This window comes from Biomphalaria glabrata, chromosome 12 (genome assembly GCF_947242115.1).
Source record: "Biomphalaria glabrata chromosome 12, xgBioGlab47.1, whole genome shotgun sequence".
NCBI classification, from domain to species: domain Eukaryota; kingdom Metazoa; phylum Mollusca; class Gastropoda; family Planorbidae; genus Biomphalaria; species Biomphalaria glabrata.
In genome coordinates, this window is record NC_074722.1 from 11,439,602 (window position 1) to 11,460,442 (window position 20,841).

The 20,841-nt window shown below is 39.9% G+C and overlaps 1 protein-coding gene across 1 annotated transcript in view; it reads right to left on the reverse strand.

Annotated features, from left to right (window-relative positions):
* Window positions 1–11,775: 11,775 nt before the first annotated feature.
* The window catches only part of LOC106056147 (chitotriosidase-1-like), a 46,847-nt gene continuing 37,781 nt past the window's right edge, over window positions 11,776–20,841 (reverse strand). The window contains exons 7-9 of the mRNA XM_056007187.1: window positions 20,363–20,512; window positions 13,484–13,608; window positions 11,776–11,984 (exon numbers count right to left, since the gene is read on the reverse strand). Of these exons, the coding sequence (XP_055863162.1) occupies window positions 11,981–11,984; window positions 13,484–13,608; window positions 20,363–20,512 (279 nt within the window). The 3' untranslated portion in view covers window positions 11,776–11,980. The remainder of the gene's footprint in view (window positions 11,985–13,483; window positions 13,609–20,362; window positions 20,513–20,841) is intronic.

Here is a 20,841-nt window from a genome sequence, read left to right on the forward strand (position 1 = left end):
TACCAGGTGAACGAGTCTCACTCGGTTGAAATATTTTTTAGGAAAGCATGAGAGATGATAACATTCTGAACTTATGGAAACTTTTGTAATGCCAAGTTGAGCAATCTTGAACCAACTAGCAATCCAATCCCAATCACTTTCTGTTAGTACAAAATGTCATTGCACATGGCGATATAAATAGAAAGTCTCTGAAGTGCCTATACAGTCCATAACAAAAAACATTGCTTAAACCGAGTCTTTTTACATTGCAAACTTAGCGTTTTTTGCAGTGCAGCTTCTCAGACGGTCACCTTCAGCCGTTGAACAGTGCAGTTCTTACATGACTTCTAGGAACATTTGTAATGCTTGGTATTATGTTAGGCCTTGATGCTAAACTCCCTATATTCATTTACACCAAATATTGCAAATCTCTGTAAAACAAGGTTAAGCCTAAACTTAAAACAATGTAAAATACAGCTAAAATTTGGGATCTGTAGCGTCATAGGTTCTGCCAGGCTGTAGCGTCATAGGTTCTGCCATGCTGTAGCGTCATAGGTTCTGCCAGGCTGTAGCGTCATAGGTTTTGCCATGCTGTAGCGTCATAGGTTCTGCCAGGCTGTAGCGTCATAGGTTCTGCCATGATGTAGCGTTGTGACAAGTCAAAAACTCGCTGTCAGAGTCACTCAAATTTATCACAGCATTAATTATTATTTTTCATTATTTATTTATTTTATTTTAATTATTTCCCCATCCAACCCCTAAATCATTCACCCGCCACACCTTTTCCGCTCCAGGCTAGACTTAGTTGACCACATTGGAGATAGTTAAGGCGCGTCCTTTCATTTATCTTCCCTTGACCGGGGCAAAGATACACATAGACTCTTTGATCTTATCAACAGGATGTCTGACAGCCGCAGTGGACACCACCTTGTGTGGAATGCAAGTCACCCCTCCCCCCCCCTTTTCCTATGTCTCTCTTTGATCTAGGAGACCACGAGGACAAACCCGCCCATTGACCTCTCCATGTGCTAATCCCATCTCTTGTCGGACTTCACCCACGTGTAAGATAATTCTAAGCCTAAGACATTTCCTGTGTCCGCCCACATTTTCCAGGCTTATATAAAGTAGACCCAAATGAAATCAGACTCTCTTTCATTCTCATTCAAGCTGAGCTATCGAGTCTGGACTATATCGTTTATTCTTACTCCTAGAGGAATACCTGGTGCCTCCCTCAGGTGTCTGCCTATTTACCTGCCTATTTGCCTACTGGCCTATCTATGTGCTTAGTGCTAATCAGCGCTGCACTTGCCTAGTTGCTACCAAGAATCACCTAGTGCCTATTCATTGGATCAACGATCTATTTACCTGCATCTGTGCTTAGTGCTATTCAGCACTGCACTTGCCTACTGAGATCTACCCAACTCTACCACTTGGCGCTATCGGCATTGCCCGCCTATTCGACAGTCCACCTGTCAAGCTATTAGGTGCGACGTCCCTATAGATTCAGATCTGTGTGAGACGTCATAGCTACGCCAACCCTCTGCAACTCACTGGACATATCCTGTCAATTACGCTGCCCACGGCAGATCAGCTCTGCCCGCAGTAACCTTGTGCCCACGGTAGCCGGCCACCCGCCCTACTGTGTCCACTACAGATATTAGATTTTGGGGATTGAGACTCCACAAGAACTATATCACCGGCGTCCCTCTATCCGCTAGAGCGCCACCACCAGCTGCAGAACCTCAAGCCAGGACACAGCCAGCTGCGACATCAACAGGACAACCAGCTAAGTCAGAGGACAAAGTGACATACTCTTATTAGGTGCAAGAGCGATGATTAAATCCATTATTATTTAGAGATAGAAGCAAACCCTCCCCCTTTTTATTCTTATATGTATATTTATGTAAATAAATATTCTTCATTTTTAACTTTTGTATCTATATTTCATTGCTTAGTCTCGTTGCGTGTCTGCTCCCGATATATATGCTGATAGGTTGGTGTGTGATAGCTTTAAAAATAATCATCCCCTAGACATTAAACGCGCCAAACACACATCACATTTCCCCACCTGTCACAAGCGTCATAGGTTCTGCCAGGCTGTAGCGTCATAGGTTCTGCCAGGCTGTAGCGTCATAGGTTCTGCCATGCTGTAGCGTCATAGGTTCTGCCAGGCTGTAGCGCTGTGTATTGCAAGCTGCCTTTGGGTCAGCAGCACCTGATTTGTCTTCAGTGTTTTCTCTTGAAGCTTTCCCTTTATTTGGGTACAGCCGCAAGGAGAGGGTTAATGAGAGAGAGATTGCGTTCAAGAGAAAAAAAGAAGAAAGTGAACGAAATGTGATTTTTGATTTTGATTTTTGATTTGAGGCACATCGGCACAATTTAGGCCATGTCGTGCCTGCAGTCCCTTAAGGACTACTCTCTCTCTAAACAACAAGGGCCAGATTCTATACAGTCATATCATTAAAATCAAGGTCTATTCACAGTTAAAATAGTAAAGGTAGTAAAAATTTAAATATTTGGTAAAAATCTAATGTAAATAGTGCATGTTCACAAATTCAGAAATCAGATCTTCGTAGATAGCCCCACTTCCCGAATAAAGCCCAGTACCTTCCCAGGGTCGACATTATTAAATAGTGTTTTTAGATTAGTGGCTCTAAAATATTTCGCCCTGACATCCTGGTATCTGGGACAATCAACGAGGATATGTTCCACGGTGAGGCGAGAGTCACAGTACTCGCAAAGTGGGGGCTCCTCTCTCTTCAGTACAAAAGAGTGCGTGATGTAGGTGTGGCCAATCCTAAGTCTGGACATGGTTGTGCTACCACGCCTTGTCAGACCCTTAGATGTGGGCCGCCACCTGACATCCGCCACAATCTACCTGAGTTTACTGTGAGTCTCAGCCTCCCATCGGTTCTGCCACTCTCGATAGGTGGCAGAGGCAATACTTTGTCTCAGGTCCGAGTAGGGAATTTGGGTTCCTGACACCGCATGATTTAGGGCTCTCTTTGCTTCTCTGTCTGCGGCTTCGTTTCCCTCAATGCCAACATGGGAGGGGACCCAGATGAAGGTGACATCCCTACGGTCGGCTGTTATTTGGTCCAAAAGCTTCAGGCTCTTATGTACCAATGGGATGTCAGTCTTCATCCGCCCCAAAGCTTGCAATGCAGATTTGGAGTCGGAGCAGATTATAAATTTACTCCTTTCTGATGCTTTTACGGCCATAAGTGCAAGCAATATTGCGTGCAATTCGGCCGTAAAGATGGAGCAGCCATCGGGGAGTCTACGGGAGATTGTTTTGTTCCGAAAGGAGCAGGCACACGCGACCTTTCCCTCCATTTTGGATCCGTCTGTGTAGATGGTGCCACAATCTCCGTAGCTCTCATGCAGTTCCCTAAAGTGGACTTGTAGTATGCTTGGGTCTGTATTTTCTTTTTTGAAATTAAGGAGGGATAAATTTAATTTGGGTTTATTCATTAGCCAAGGAGGATTCTGAGGGGTTTCTATTTTAGAGATTTGGTCAATGGGTGGGGTTAAATTTTGGATGGGTTCTCTCATTCGAAGGCCCAACGGCTGTATGACGTTAGGCCTTCGATTGTATAATTCTACCTCTGTGGGGTTAAATATGGAGTCAAAAGCAGGGTTTGTGGGGTTGGATTTTAGCTTGACTATATACTGCATTGCAAGCTTTTTCATTCTTATATCCATGGGGAGTTCTCCAGCCTCCACATTGAGACTTGGGATAGGTGATGTACGAAACGCGCCGAGACAGAGACGCAGGGCAGCATTTTGTATTGGTTCCAGTATTTTTAGGTACGACTTCCTTGCTGCTCCATATATTATGGATCCGTAGTCTAGCTTGGATCGAATTAGACTCCGTTAGAGCAGCAGCAAGGTATCTCTGTCAGCTCCCCAGTCCGTATGGCTGAGTACTCTTAGTATGTTTAATGACTTTTGGCATTTCTTCTTAAGTTCCTTAATGTGGGGGAGAAAATTAAATTTGGAATCTAAGGTGAGGCCTAAAAATTTTGTAGTTTTCACGACAGGGATCTTCTTTTTGTGTATAAATAGTTCAGGGTCTGGGTGGAGTCCCCTTAGATTACAAAAATGCATACTAACTGTTTTGGAGTCAGAGAATTTGAAACCATTATAGTTTGCCCAACCCTGAATTTTGTTTAAACATAACTGTAATTTCCTTTCTAAGGTGTTCATGTTTTTCCCATAAGTAAAAATGACAAAGTCATCAACATACAAAGAGCACTCTATGCCAGGGGACAGCGCATTTATGATGCTATTTATTTTAATGTTGAACAGGGTGACTGACAGAATGCTGCCCTGGGGTACACCCATTTCCTGGTCATGAGTGTCAGAAGCGGAGTTGCCCACTCGAACCTGAAATTTTCGATCTTTCAGAAATTCCTCCACAAAACGGGGGAGGTGTCCCTTAAGCCCCATAAGCGCCAGGTCACGTAGAATTCCATGTTTCCAGGTTGTGTCATAGGCCTTTTCTATATCGAAGAATACAGCTACTAGATGTTCTCTTCTGAGTAATGCATTTCTAATATAAGCTTCCAGCCTTACCAGGTGGTCAGTTGTTGTCCGCCCCTGCCGGAATCCGCACTGGTAGTTTGAGATCACTTTATTTCTTTCCAGGTACCAGACTAGCCTACTGTTAATCATTCTTTCCATGGTTTTGCAGATGCAGCTTGTTAGTGCTATTGGTCGATAGTTAGCTGGGTCAGAGCCGTCTCTTCCCGGTTTAGGTATCGGTATAACTGTGGCTTTCCTCCAGCTGTTAGGGAAAGCGCCTGTTTGCCACACACAGTTATAGACCCCTAGCAGGACTGCCAATGAGGGTTCGGGAAGGTGCTTGAGGAACTGGTAATGGATTTCGTCTTCTCCAGGCGCTGTGTCATGTGACTTGTCCAGCGATTCCCTCAGTTCCTCAAGCGAGAACGGTTTGTTGTAGTCTTCATTGTTCTCTGACCTGAAATCAATGGGGTGTCTTTCCTCCCTGGTTTTGACTTTTTGGAACTCTGGCGTGTAGTGTGCAGTGGATGATTTTTCTGCTATTGAGGATGCAAGGCAGTCAGCTATTTCTCTGGGGGACGTGACAGTTCGTCCTTGGTTTTTCAAATGCCCTATTGCATTTGATTCTTTCCCTTTGATTCGCCTTACTGCCTTCCAAACCGCTCTAGCAGAAGTTTTGGCATCCAGACTGCCGACAAAACTTCTCCAGGAATTCCTTTTGGCTGACCGTATGGTTTGTCTAGCCTTTGCTCTAGCTATCCTGAATAGCTTTAGGTTTTCCTGGGAAGGATTCTTTATAAATGCAGCCAGTCGTTTTTTCCTATCACCAATAGCACTTTTGCAAGATGTATCAAACCATGGTTTGCTAGGCCGTTTTGGATTTGCAGAGGTTAGGGGTACAACTTTCCTGGCTATACTTAGTAGCTTGCTAGCAAAGGTATCAGCTGGGTTCTGTTCATGGAGGATATTTTCTGTGATATCCTCAGAGCATCTTTTTTGGAATTGTTCCCAATCGGCCTTATTCAGTTTCCACCGCTGAGGTCGTCCCAATGAAGGGAGATTGTTAGTAATGATTATTGGGAAGTGATCACTTCCCCGTAGATCATTGCTAACTGACCATTTCAAATCGTCCAGAAGTCCGGGGACGCATACGGTGAGGTCAATGCATGTGAATGATCCAGTTCCTGGGTGCAAGTAGGTCGGTGATGCATCATTAAGTATGCATAAATCATGTTGGAGGAAAATATCCTCCAGCATACGACCTCTTGTGTCGGTATTGTTGGATCCCCACATGGTGTTATGGGCATTGAAATCCCCAAAGATTATATAAGGCCGGGGGAGTTGTTTCAATAGGTCCTCCATGTCTGTTCGGTTTAATGGAGCGCCTGGTGGTAGATACAGGCTGCAGCAAGTGATAACCTTGTGAAGGGTTATCCTAGCTGCTACGGCCTGTAGTGTGGTCTGTAGTTCTACCCTCTCATGGGGGATGCTATCCTTCACAAGGATACAGACTCCACCTGATGCTCTCTCTGCATCCTCAACATTCTTGCTATAAGCACGATAGCTTCGGAAGCTGATGCAATCTTTTAGAAATGTTTCCTGTAAGCAGACAGCTACAGGAGTCTCAGAGTCCATCAGTAGCTGCATTTCCTCGTAATTGGCCTTGAGGCCTCTACAATTCCACTGTACAATTCTGGAATCCATGGCTTATTCTAGATGACCTACTTGGAGCTATTTGGCCTTGGGAGGCCCCCGGAGGGGTTTCCCTTTATTCCAGTGACCTTGGTATTTTTATTCTTGGGTTTGGATGGAGAGGAGGACAACCCCCTTTTGGGGGAAGTCTTTCTCTCTGGAGAGGGGAGATCCCTCTGGTTAGAGCGGAGGTTATTTCCTCCTCTCTCACCTCGGGCATCCTCTCCGCTTTGATTTCTCCCCTTAGGGAGTTGGTCAACCTCTAACTCGGTAGAGGTTGGGGTGTCTGGCTGGGTTCTCTGAGGAGAACCTGTGTCAGACATGATGTCTCCGGGTTCTCCCGGAGTATTGGTTTTGACATGCTGCTCAGTCTCCATGCTCTCATCAGCGAGCACAGAGAACCTGTTCTTTAGCATGACAACAGGGCTTTCTTGTTTCTTCAGAGGTGTGTTCTTTGGCGGTGTTTTCTTCTGAGTTGGGGGAGGAGGAGGGGGTGGTGGGGTCAGTGTGTCCGTCTGTGTGGCTATGGATCTTCCTTTCTTAGCAACAGCCTGGGCGTAGGTCTTTGTCAAGCCGAATTGGCCCTTGGGTAGGGCCAGTACAGCCGATTTCGCCTGGCTAAAGGTACATCCGTTTCTTGCCTTGTACTCCTGCACGGCAACCTCCTGTTTCCACACAGGGCAGTCCTTGGAGTAGGCTGAGTGGCCAGCTTGACAGTTTGGGCATTTGAACTGGGCTGTGCAGCCCTTGTCCTCATGACCCTCTCCAGCAGATCTGGCACACACAGTGTTCCTCTTGCAGACTGCCGCGCCGTGTCCATAACCCTGGCACTTGAAGCACCTCATGGGGTTAGGTATGTAGGGCCTCACTGGAACTCGTAGGTATCCTGCCTTCACATACTCTGGCGGTGTCCTAGTTCCGAATGTGAGGATAATAGTGGCGTTTTTGACCTCCTCACCCTCCCTGCGCCTGGTAATGCGCCGGGCATGGGTGACTCCTTCAATGGCCTCCAATATTTCCTTCTCGGAACATTCCAGTAGGTCCCTAGAGCTGATTACACCTCTGCTGGTGTTCAGACTCTTGTGTGGCATGACTTCCACTTGGAGATCACAGAGTCTTCGGCATCTTAAAAGCCCATCAGAGTGTGTCTTGCTGTCTACTTCTACAAGGAGTTCCATTGATTTGTGTAGCTTAGACACACTCTTGGGCTCTCCCACTACTGACTTGAGTCCCTTATAGATAATAAAAGGGCTCAACTTTGTCAGGCTTTTTCCCTCCTCTGTGCACCTAACCACCAGAAATGATGGCCAGGTGGCACAGCTTTTTGGGACCTCCTCTTTTTTATCATCAATTCGACGTTTCTTGCCCAGACATAGGTCTGGGGCAAGTAGTTTTGTGTGTGTTTTTTTGTCCATATATATTTGGAGCACCTGTGCTCCCCACCCGCCATCGAGTCCAACAAGGGGACGGGCCATTCGGATGTCCAGAATGAGCCCGCCAGGGCTACACAGGTGCTATACTCAGTCAGCTGCTACATCGGACATGTGTCCGATACAGCAGCTCCCTGATTGACCCTCCAGCCACCGCCCTCCAGCATAGGTCGACGACCTATGCTGGTAGCTCGGCATGACCAGCCGGTTGACCCAGAGCGGGCCATCTGGGTCTCAGGTCTAGGGGAACTTGGAGCCAAAGTATTGTGTTGTTGTGGTTTATCCTCAGATAGCCACCACTCAAACACCAGGATCTCTTTATCCCCCCTTACCCGTCGCAGTCCACGGCAAACGGACTGGTCTAGGACGTAGTGAGAATTTAAAGTTAAGGAGACAGTGTGATGATCAATGAAGGCAGACTTAGGAAAAGAGGAGGCAGACACAATGATAGAAAAGAAGTAGGGCACTTTTGAGCTCCAAAAGTGCTAAGGAAAGAGGAGCGCAGTTTAACGTCATGTCTCGGGACGATCGAACGAAATGTAAGATAGAGTGTGTATGTATATGTGTGTGTGTGCTATATACAGGTAGTGAGTGGGGTGAGAAAGTTATATATGGAGAGAGAGAGAGAGTGAGAGGAAGACAGGCAGATTGACATGTGGAGGAAGAGAGAGGCAATTGAAAAGAGAAATTGAAAGGTTAAGATTGTTAGCATTATTTGGCACATTGACACATTTTAGGCAGAGTGGTGTATATTAGGCGGCAGTATTTTCACTAGAGAGATTGGAGAGTGCGGGAGAGAGAAAGGGGGAAAAAAGAGAGGGGGGGGAAAGGGGAGGAGACTGACAAAACCAACCACAATGGCGGTATATTTGTGAGACACCCGGCCAATTGTGCGTGGGCTGGAAACGTCTTCAGTTTGTTTTCGTTTAAATACTTGAGTCTTGGTCTCTGTTATTCTTGCTAGCAATAAATCGAATGACATCTACCTGCTTTCCCAGGGCCATTAATGTCATTAAATCATTCACAGTCAACTCACACTTACAGTCACTCTCTCTTAGGGTTGAAGACTTTTCAGTTGCATGTTTGTTGGTAAGAGTTTATACAAGTCGTCTCTTGTGTTGTCTTTCCAATAGCCCTTTGTCCTGGTCACCCGATCTATCACGAATCAAAGAAGATTAAGAAGGTATATACCTAATAATTAAGAAGTGGGAATTACAGACCAGATTTCTTTTTCTCTATTATATATTTTTTAAAAAGGAGTTTAAAAAACAACAAACTCTGACGCCGGTAAGATCTATATTAAAAATCCCACACGAACATGTAAGAACTAAAGATAGTTATGATATTATAACAGAAACTAGAAATCAGGTTATAAAGTCATGTGAAGAAGGGGATAGACAGGTGATAGAGAGAAATGAATGGACACGTTCCAGAGTGAATGAACATAGAAAAACGACGGAATTAGAGGTAGGACATAATGTTTTCGTCTTACTCAAGGGCTATTAGAATGGAAAGAAAACCTATAAATGACAGATCTTCAGCAGTACCACCCTTTGACTGATAATGCGAATCCTTCTGGTAATGTTGAGGGACACGAAGATGTCTGCAAGCATGTGCGAGGTCACGTGACGCCAACTTATCGTCTGATATCATAAAAGGGACTATTTTATTTGGTATCACATTTGGTCACATTTTAATTATTTTTTTTTTAACAACGATGCGTCACTGTCCAGAGAAATAGGACAACCGTCTCGCAAAGGCCAAATGTTTATAAAGCAATGGTTCTCACTACATTTTTGTATGGCTCCTAGACCGGGGTACGGGGCATTTAAGGCTCCTCGAACGCTTTCATCAAAGATGCCTACGCTGGCAAGACCACATTACAAATAACTCTGCTCTGGAGATGTGGACAATATAGAAGCACTAATTACCACTGGACAGCTGCGTTAAGTCGGATCATTTTTTGGTGAGCTTAAAGGAGAACGGCGTAACAGAGGTGCCTCTTGTAAGCGCTATAAATATCAAAATCAAGCACAATTTCGGTTTCACTGGCTTACAGAAAAGTAGCTGGTAGCAGAGTGCCTCTGAAAGAGACAGTTGAAGAGTTCTCACAAAGGCTGCGAGACACACATTTGAGACTCAAAGAAAAGCTCTTAATGAAGACAGGCGCTGAAGACTAGCGGAAAAATATGTAGGTCACAAATGGGTTTGCGTAGTCATGTGAAACACTGCACTCATCCTTAATCTTCAGAATCGTAGACATTGCCATTATTATAATATTATAAATATAAACCACAGTCGCTTTATTTCCAAGCTTAGCTTCTTTCAATTTTTGTTATTTTGACATTTTCGGTTTTCTTAACGTTAAAATGAACAATTATTTTTAAAATTAGTCGCTCATAAATAGGTAATTATCACAAAGGGATTAAGTCCATAGACGTTTTCTTAAAGTAAAAACTAGAAAAATAACAAATGATGACAGCGACTTAATGAAAAGAATTAAATAAATTATTATTACATACCAATTAAGCATTCAAGATACAGTTGATGCTCAGTGTGTTTGATTCAACTGCACTTCTAATATTAATTTTTTTTTGGACATGACCTCTAAATATCTCACTACCCCATTATTATTATTTTTTAAAAATAATATACTTTGTTAGTTTTGGGTACCGGATAATGGTACATTTCATCCTTTATTTATGTACTATATTATAATAATTTTAACAAATAAAGCATTAAAACATATTTAGCATTCAAATGCTTAAGTTTGTGTTTTTTAACGTTGTAACTTATCAATTTTATCTTAAAGATTGTTTTAAAAAAATATTTTTTATATAGCTTTCCTCCAAGGCTCACTTTCAGCTAGGCCCACTTCTGCATGGCCTTAGTTTGAGAAATAGAAATAATTATTTATAGAATAAATTTATTTAAAGCAGTGATAACGTTTTGGAGGTTAACGGGGTATAAGTGGTTGCATTATGACACGTGATAGTAACACGAAGAGGGGTGTGACCTATGTCAGTAGATCTACTTGTACTTCTAGAATCTAAATGTAAACTGTATTGAATTTACGTAAAAATATAAGCAACTTTAAATGTACTAAGTTATCCCATGATTACGGTAATACGACTACGCCATTTTGGCTCTAGACCTAGATATAGTCTCCAGTAAAATTTAAATTTATTTAATTTTTACTTTGAAAAATAATAACGTCTAAACTAGAGTTTTCCCCGAGCTAGTAATTCTTTTCTCAGCGATATACATCAACTTAAGACAGCATGGTCCAAAAAGGGCACTTTACCTTTTTTTTATTACATCAACTGTTAAATTTCTAGGAAAATTGTTACAGCCGTTTTTAAGATCAACAGTCCGCCCACCCACCCAGGTTCCATGAAGGAGTGACTTGAATAGAGGCATTGTAATATGTAGGGAGGGCTGTTCAGAATCACAATTTAGACGAATGATGGGCAGAATGCATACCTGCCCTCTAAACACTTATCTGAATATCCTGAATACCAACATGATACATGCCTTCTAAACATTTATCTGAATATCCTGAATACTAACAAACGTTTGAGCTGGTTGCGGTAATTCCCGCTAAGCCGTCTTCAACGAAAAGCGTAAGCCAAATTTAATTTTAAAATGCTTATGAGGGAAAACCTAAATTAAACTGGCTTTGGTATCATTGGCTTGAACAGAATTGTTGGATAGACCCACATATGACGTACAATATATAGAACAAAAAAATAAGTGCACACAAGACATGACGTAGAGCCTCAAAACAGAGTTAAATCTTTCTCTCCGTAATTATTTATCCACGTTTTGAAGGAATACTTCATTTTGCTTTTTACTATTTCACTCCCCTGTTATTAAGCTTCAATAACTTTGTCGTTAGCTATCAGAAAATGATTTCTTTGTTATAGAATTAAAGGGAAATACAAGCTCTTTTTATATAATACAAAGTAAAGCTTATAAAATTAAACATTAATTTAAATCAACCACGGTGCCATCAATGAGGAGAGAAGTTAATCAACTCTAATACCCATTTCAAATTTAATGGGGCATGAGGATCTAAGTCAAATTATGTTGTAAACAATCTACTCCATCATAAATTTAAGGTGAAAAAATACTTTTAAAATTTTATTCAGAAGATTAATTGATGCATACTTAGAGCAATAGATAATAACAAATAAAAAGTTAAAAATAAAACAACAGGATTAGCAAAATAAAAGTAGTGATTTTTTTTTAAATATTGTAAATTTAGTTTGAAAGGAAACAATGTCAAAGATCTGTGTTCACACATGTGCTTCCACCAACAGTAACTCCAAAACTTCCTCATAATAATTGTTTTACCTACAAGAATATAATAATAATAATAATAATAATAATAATAAGCCACGATAAACCATAATGAAATTAAAAGAGGACTTTCTTGGTAAATATAAGCAAAGAGTAAATAAAATCCTAAACACCAAACTGTCTGGCAATAACCAAATTTCGATGTTTACACCCTAAGTCCTCAACCATAAGGTTATACCTGCCCAGGAAGGATGGAGGTCGTGGATTGCAGAACATCTTCAAAATGTGTAAGTTGCAAGTTTTTAAAATACGATCAAAACTGCAAGCCTCCAGCAATGAACTAGTTTCCTTTCTACGCAAATATGACTTCGAAGCAACCGCTCTGAACCTACACAATGTTGATGTTAATGTCGGTTAGGACGACGTAGGGCCTGAGATTCGTTATGGCAAATTCAAGACTTTATTAGATGGGGAAAACATTGACAATGCTGTTTCCTTAACATAGCTCAAAGCAGGACATCTCTACCCTGAAACAGAAGGCTTTGTTACAACAATACAGGACAGAGTAATCAGGACAAAAAATTACGAGAAGCATATCCTAAAACTCAACGTTGTCGACAAATGCCAAAAAATGTAGAAATGTGGGTGACTCAATTGAACACATAATGGCAGGATGTTAAGCCCTATTAGAATCTGCCTACCTAGGTCGCCATAACCAAATTGCAAAAAATGCACAAACACCTGGCCTTGATACATAATTTAATCGATATTGATACTCCTCCTTATTACAATTACTCGCCACAAGAGGTTCTCGAGTGTTATGAAAATTATATGCTGTATCTGTTGTCGTTCTTATGTTTACATGTGATTGTAACTCGTCAGTAAGAATGTGCTCACAAAATGTGTGTTGTGTAGTCATTCGGTGTATTAAAGCCATTCTAAGCGGACATGGTTTTCGACTCTGTTATCATTATGTTCATAACATCGAGTCTACTGGTCATCTGCTGTACTGGGATAAGCCTTTTTTGACCTACAAAACGGTAGATTTTAATCACCCTAATCTGCTGTTAATTGATTTAAAAAAAAACGCCACAATTATTGATATTGTCATACTACTATCTCATAATTTAAGAAAAAAAAACTGAGTTGGAAAAACAACGAAAATATAGGAACATAGGGTTAGAGATTAAGGGCTTATGGAAGTTATCCAAAACAACAATATACCCCATTGTTATATCAACCGAAGGGATATTAACAACAGACCTCACAGATACCTTCAACATTCCTAATAACATTCTCGTTGCCTGTCAGAGGACGGTACTGCTGCAGACCTACCCCATCACCAGAAAATTCCTCAGTGGAAACTGATAAAGGGACTACAATATAATTTGTTTCTCTTTAACGAAACTCGACCCTGGCAGCGCCAGAGAATAAATACTCATTCATCTCTAACATAATAATAATAATAATAATAATAATAAGATAGATAGATAGATAGATAAATAGATAGATAGATAGATAGACATCGATGCAAACATTTATCTAAAACTAACCTGCAGTCTCTATTTATAGCTGTCAAGATTGGATACTGGCCTCGATTACAACGATTCGCAAAATCGTCATTACTAATTTCCCAAAGATGAATGCCACCAAGACCTTTTTGTTTAATGTAATCAACCTAGTGATGTAAACAATATATTGTCAATTTACTATATGCCTTGAACGTAAAAAAATCACCAATGTAAATACATTTCCTTTAATAAAATGAGAGTACCTGCTATTATGGATGTGCCACTTGCGGATCCAGAACTTTTGAGTGGGGGGGGGGGCGATTTTTTTCCAAACCCTAACCCTAATGCCCAGTAAACCCTAACCCTATGCATAAACGTGCATATATATATATATATATGAGAATTTTTAAAAAGCAGCATTTCTCAACCTTTGGTGAAAAACAAAACAACTGGGGCATCGCTATAAGGTTTTCAAGTGACAAAAGCGTTTTCTTGCTTTTTTTCACTGCAGAAAAGTATTCTCCTGACATTTACAGCTCAATATTCATCAATGGAGTTCGGGGCGAAGCCCCGCCGCCAAAAGCGTTTTCTTGCATTCTTCACTGTAGAAACGCATTATTTTGATATCTACAACTCATTATTTATCAATGGAGTTCGGGGCGAAGCCCCGACGACAAAAGTGTTTTCTTGCTTTTTTCGCTGCAGAAAAGTATTCTCCTGACATCTACAGCTCATTATCCATCAGTGGAGTTCGGGGCGAAGCCCCGCCGGCAAAAGCGTTTTCTTGCATTCTTCACTGTAGAAACGCATTCTCCTGACATCTACAACTCATTATTTATCAATGGAGTTCGGGGCGAAGCCCCGCCGCCAAAGAGTTTTCTTGCATACTTCACAGAAGAAAGGTATTCTCCTGACCTAAAACTCATTATTCATACTATTAAAAAAGGACCTTTTGAATAATGTTGTACTTATAATATTCTAATATGAATTTATAGGCCCTTAATACATTGCGAAAAATCCGATTTGTTCCTTGAAAAGGTAATATACCCCACATAGCCTATTTAGATTTTGGCTTTGAGGATCTCCGCCGAAAAAAAATTATTCGATAAATAATATTCAATAAAATCAAAGTATAAATTGTGAGTTATAGTCCCAAATTTATTTAACTAGAAAAATATCAGATTGAGTAAAGGTTAGAAAAAGGCGACTATGAAAAAATGATTTTGGTTTAGAACTCATCTCAATCGTGACTCTTATACTGAAAATTTTTGCTTGAATTCTAACTTTTCCAAAGCAAAGTCTTTCTTAAAATAGTTATGATAAATTCATGTGAAATTACATAAACTCTGTCTGGAAATGGGAGGGGCGGTAGAGTGAAAACGATTAATCCTCGCTCCTTTAATAATTTCTGCTAAAGATTGCATTTGACATTAAAGAATAGGGGTGTGGCGACTCGATGTAAGAATTTAATTTATAGTATATATAAATTATATTAGTGACAGATGTTTTTGTTTTGTAATTTCCTAACCGTAATACAAAAAGAAAAAGTATTGGTTTGTCCGATGGGGGAAAGGCGATTGCATGAATCGCCCCTCCCACCTGGTACAACCCTTTTTCATTAAAATTTTACTAATGATAAAATTTGAGATTAGAGTGTGGTACGACATAATATACAATGAGTTGAAATATCAATATGTAGTTTATAATATATAGATATTCAACTAATTTTGTTCACAAACTATGATTCTCCACAAAAATAGGACCGCCCCCCCCCCACTCAGAGGGCTAGAGTGGGGAGGGCAGTACATGCAATTTCCCCCTCCCCCAACCTCACCGAAACGGCCAAGATACAAGAAGGCGAGCGACATAATATAAATCACTATATTAATTCAACTAATTTTTTTCACAAACTATGATTTCTCCATTAAAGTAGGACCGCCCCCCCCCCGTCAAAAGGTTTAGGTGGGAAGGGCAGTAGAGATAAATTGGCAAACAGGGAACGACATAATACAAAGATCGGTTAAAATATCAATAACAAGTTTTAATCACATAGATATGTAATTGATTCTGTTAGCAAGCTGTGATTTCTACAAAGAAATTGGACCGCCCCCCCACTCGAAAGTTTATAGGGGAGGGGGGCGGGATCGATACCATCGCCCCCTCCCGACCCCACCAAATCGGCCAACATACTAGAGGGGGGGGCGAAATAATCTAAAAATAGGTTGAAATATAAATAATTAGTATATATTATTAACATAAGTAATGAATTCGTATACAAATTGTGTGAATTCTATACTAAAATTCGTCCGCCCCCCCCCTTCGGGGGAAGGGGGTCGGCCGAGTGGGGGGGGGGGCGATCGCCCCTACCGCCCCCCCCTGGATCCGCCAGTGGGATGTGCTGACGTAAAGTCGGGGGACCTTTTTTCTTTAATATGAATTGCTTGTTGTATAACTATTTAAAATTTCTTTTTTACAAGTACAATAGCAACAAATATTTTGAAGCCAATAAAGTTTAAATGATCCATAACAATGAGATCAGAGACCCGTGCTGCGCTGAGATTAAACCCCCTTCCCCATAACATAGAGTACAACCAAATAATTCTTAGGCCCATTAGTTGTAGTTTTTACATTTGCCTGCTTCATAACACCACCACCCCCCTCACACACAAACACAATATACAAACTATTTTTAATGAAACGCCTTTAGTCCAACATAACACATTTTGCCCTTTGTACATTGAGTCGAACAGCCAGCGTTACAATTACATCTCAAAACTTTGTTTGGTATCCACCAAAAGAAAGCTTCATTCCCAACCGCTCTCTTTTTTTTGTATTTCGCATCCCAGTTTTAAACAAGGCATATACCCTTGTTTGAATCAGCCGTTTAATCTGCACTGCACTGCACCCGATAATTATAGAATTACTGATTAATAATTAATTAAAGCTTTGTTTTTCCCGATGAATGTAATCATGATGCTACAGAAGTATCCAAGCTAAAAATGTAAAGCCATATTACATAGTCTTCGGGGCTTGCAAAGACCTTCCTTCAGGGAACAGTACCAGCAAAAAGAAGAACAGGCAGACAGAGTAAGCGATGGGAAAACTACATAAAAGAATGGACGGGCCTGCCATTTACCTGCCAGTAATTTGTTTTCTCTCCTTGAGCTTCGTTGTAATTTTTCATATGACGTCAAATTTTTCTTCTAAGACAAAGGCTAAGGTTGCTTTATTGATCCTTATGGGCATTTGTTGTGAATACAAGGACTCTTTTCTCATATACAGACAACACAACAGAAACACACACATTAATAGAACAGACACAACATAAAGAGTTCATTCAGCGACTACACACAGGCATCTTGGTCTTTTTTGTTTCCTGATCAAAGGGTGGCGTTGATATAGTCTGACGGAGTAAAGTACGAACGAGTTTTTGTACCGCTCTGTTCTTGTTTTGATTGACAGAAGTCGCCCACTTCGCGACGACCTGAAGTAGGCTAGTTTTGATGGAGCGGGTGGCTGTTGTCTTCCAAGATTTTTTCGATTTTTCTTAAACACTTTTGTTAAAAAAGTTCCTTTAAATATGGTAATGTTGTGCGTGTGATTTTTGATGCCCTTTTTATAATTTTTTCTAGGCGGCGAAACTGTTTAGATGAAGCGTTGCCTTGCCAACAAGTTATTCCGTATGTTAGAAGATTATGTATGGTCGCTCCGTAAAAATTATCTAGGATCTTCTTGTTTAGTTTCAAGCTATTGAGCTTATATATGAAAAATAGTCGCTGGGCTGTTTCTTTGTCAGAGTTTCAAGGTGGTCTTCCCCATGTGAGATTGGTCGTTTGATGCATTCACGCCCTATTGTTCGACAGAAGCAAGCTGTATCTTTTGAGTTCCTGAATTATCCATGCGCATATGTCACTGGACAGCCTAAGCGTTTGACTTAATAGATATTCTCGAAGAACTATTTAATCCCTGTTAGGGGTTTCAAGTTCCAGATTTAAGGTTTCAGATTCCAGATTTTTATAGTCAGTATTGGTGTTTTACTGTGATGTTGTGATTTTCGGTGCTACTCTGAACTTTGATTATCTTCGTCGTTGGTGAAAATTCGTCTTGGTTAGAAGATACTTGTGTTACCATAAACATTTTGTATATGAAGTGAACTGAATCTGATTACATAGTCTTTTTCAATGGCTCGCATCCATTGCCTTTCGAGACAAAAGGAGCCATATATATATATAATTCAGCAATCTCGAGGACTTTAGTGTTTGTTGGCAGGGCGAGACACAGTGATTACGAGCAGCTGCCTGGATCCAGTGTGTCTCTAGGCAGTGGCGTCACTAGGGTGGGTGTCACCCGGTGCGTTAAGATCAGGGTGTCACCCCCTAACCCCAGCGTTCCACTTATTCTTCCCAATAAAAAACTATCGTTGTTTAGTTCTTTTTTGAGCAATAAAACAGTTCGTTGATTACTGTTACACAACGTTAAAATGAGTCTCGATTGTATTTTTTTTTGTCTGACATATTGTTAATTATTACAAAGATAAACATCTCAAATTTTTAAATTACAAACAAATTAAACATCAACTGAACATGCTTTCCTAAGTAAACATTAAACAGCTCTTAGTGGAAACTTTTGAACATTATAGTCACATATAGTGGTAGTTTCCTGAGGACAACTAATGAAAAAAAAAACTTTTACGAAAAGTATATTGACCGGTACAAAAATCTGAAAAGAAACTATTTTTTTTAGCATTTAGAAGTTTACAATAACTTTATAAAATAAAAATTTAAATTTCCTTTTCACAATTTCAAATTTGAAAACTTATACATAACTTTAAACTCAATATAATTTCAATGGACAGTATTGATTGATTTGAAATTCGTTTTTCAAAAGTTATTATTAGTTGTTAATTAACTTTAGTTTTGCAAAGCTTCTTTTCACACGACGCCAAGTAAACATTTGGCAAGAAACAGTTGACGTCCTTCAAAACTTTGCTGCATTCTAGTATTCTAGTTTGAGTATTTCTGTTCACATATCTTGTTGTCTGGCCCAGTATAAAAGAGATAGATGCACTCAGTATTAACCTCTCGTTCTCTATTTGAATAGTGAATCCGGCGTCTCAAGATTTACTTTCCTGATACTTTCATATTGTTAAAACGTATTTTTCTGTTGCAATTACATGCTAGTTTGATTTCACAAAAGTTATCTCAGTAACATTTTGAGCTAACTTTTCACTTATTTCGTAGAGTCAATGTTAAAGTGCTCTAGCTTAGCCACCACTTTGCCAATAATTAACTCTTTAATTTGAAGGTACTCTTCTGTTTAGTTGACTTATTCCCCAGTACATCTGCCAACAACAAAGTCAAGAAAAGAAAGGTATACATGTATCACAGACAGCTGTCTTTGCGCTGCGCCTCTAGTGTTTGTATTTTCAGAGAGACGGCAAAGATTTTAGCGTTATACTTTCATCAAATCTTTCTTTCATGGGTCTTAACAGCAACACGATGTGCACACCAGCGAGTTGTTCCTATGACACTCTAGCATTCATTCAAATATCCCATCGATTGGTAACAGCGGCAAAGAAAGAAAAACCTTTTTCTAGAAAACCGAGAAAATGAATGTTAGAAGTATTTTCTGATTAAGAATTTTGACCACATAGCTTAAGTAAACGGTGCACACATCCATTCAAGTTTCTTTTCTGTTCTTCATTTATTACTGCCTGCACTTCTTCATGAATCTTTGACATTGTAGCTGCATGACCATGTCCTTGAACTCATCATATCCATACGTTAAGCCTATCTCTTTCCAGTCGTTTGAAATTATCAGAACTGATACCATCAGCTTTTGGTCCACTTCAAGAGGAATATCCCACAATATTTCAGTCATTTCAACATTACCATTGCTACTGTTAATCTATCTTACAACTTCAGAGACCTATGTTAGGTGTGCTGTATTACAAGATACAAGAGTACATTGCAGCATTTATGTCTCTGATCTCTGATAAGTATATTTCTTAAGTGGTTTGCTAAAACATTTATAAACTCTCTGAGTTTTGGTACAAGCTTATAAAGTTGGGTTTTTTTTGCCTTGCAATCGTGTAAGTTATTATTTCAGCAATGGGTCATATTTGGATAACATTTCTAAAACCCCAAGAAAAAAATTTCATTACTCAAAGAAAAGTCTTCTTCAATTCGCCACCTAATATATCTACCAAATTTTGTTTTACTAGAAACAATGCAATAGTTAACAATTTATAAGTGCAAGATGTTCCTCTGTTTTCCCATCTATATGTCAAGCATAGCGATGACTTAATTGTCAATTTTTGAAGCTTAAGTCCGGCTGTCAAAATATTCCAAATTTGAAAGCCTGATAAATGTTCTTCACTCTTCTCGCGAGTTTCTCATTGTGGGCATGCCCACTTTTTATCAAACAAGAAAATGTTGCTATTGATTTTTCTCCACTAAGAAAAATTTTATTCAACCATTCTTATCCTTTATGATCTTGCTACTGTCACAATTTAAAGTTGGCATTTTTTTAATTAATTTTTTTTTTGGAAAAGTGCATTTTTTTTCCATTTGGGAGTCACCCCCTATCGGGTGTCACCCGGTGCGGACCGCTCCCCCCGCAACCCCCCAGTGATGCCACTGTCTCTAGGCACTACGGGAATATTCTACATATATAATATATTTGGTGCGGCGGGGCAGCTTTATTTGTCCAATGCGTTTTATCATACATTTAAAAGTAATCAAATTAACCTTTTATTTAAATAATATATTATGTACTACACCATTTAATTAAAAGAAATAAATGTTATTTTTAAAAAATCAAACACTCAGCCGACAAAAATTATAGTTGAATGTGTCTGAATAAAAAAGTTGCAGTCTCAAACTAAATTAGCAAATAGGCTATTTAGAAGCACGTTTTTACCTTAACTTTAATACTATCTTCATCTTCGTAGTAATACAGAAAATTTCCCCGGAAATAGTAGTAAAAACCATCAACTCTTGGCCCAATCAGGTAAGGAGACTTGTCCTCTAATCTATGTACTGTATAGCCACTTCTCAGTATAGGGCATATCTACAGTAAAACAACAACAACAACAACAATTATTACATATAATTGAAAAGCCCACAGCCAAATGATCCCTGTACCAAAACATTCATATGGCCTTCCAATTCTAGTGTCTTTTTGAATTGGATCGGTCCTTAAATTTAAGTATTATCCCCCCCCCCCAACCAAACCGCCCGTGTCAATTCACAATATCTCAGTATTAATTAGCTTTCAATTTTTTTTCGAAATATTTGGTAGGCTTAATGACATAAATATACGAGCAGATACATATATATATGATCCCCGGTCACTTCATCGCCGGTCATTTCTAAATATGATTCTGTAGAATGCTTTTT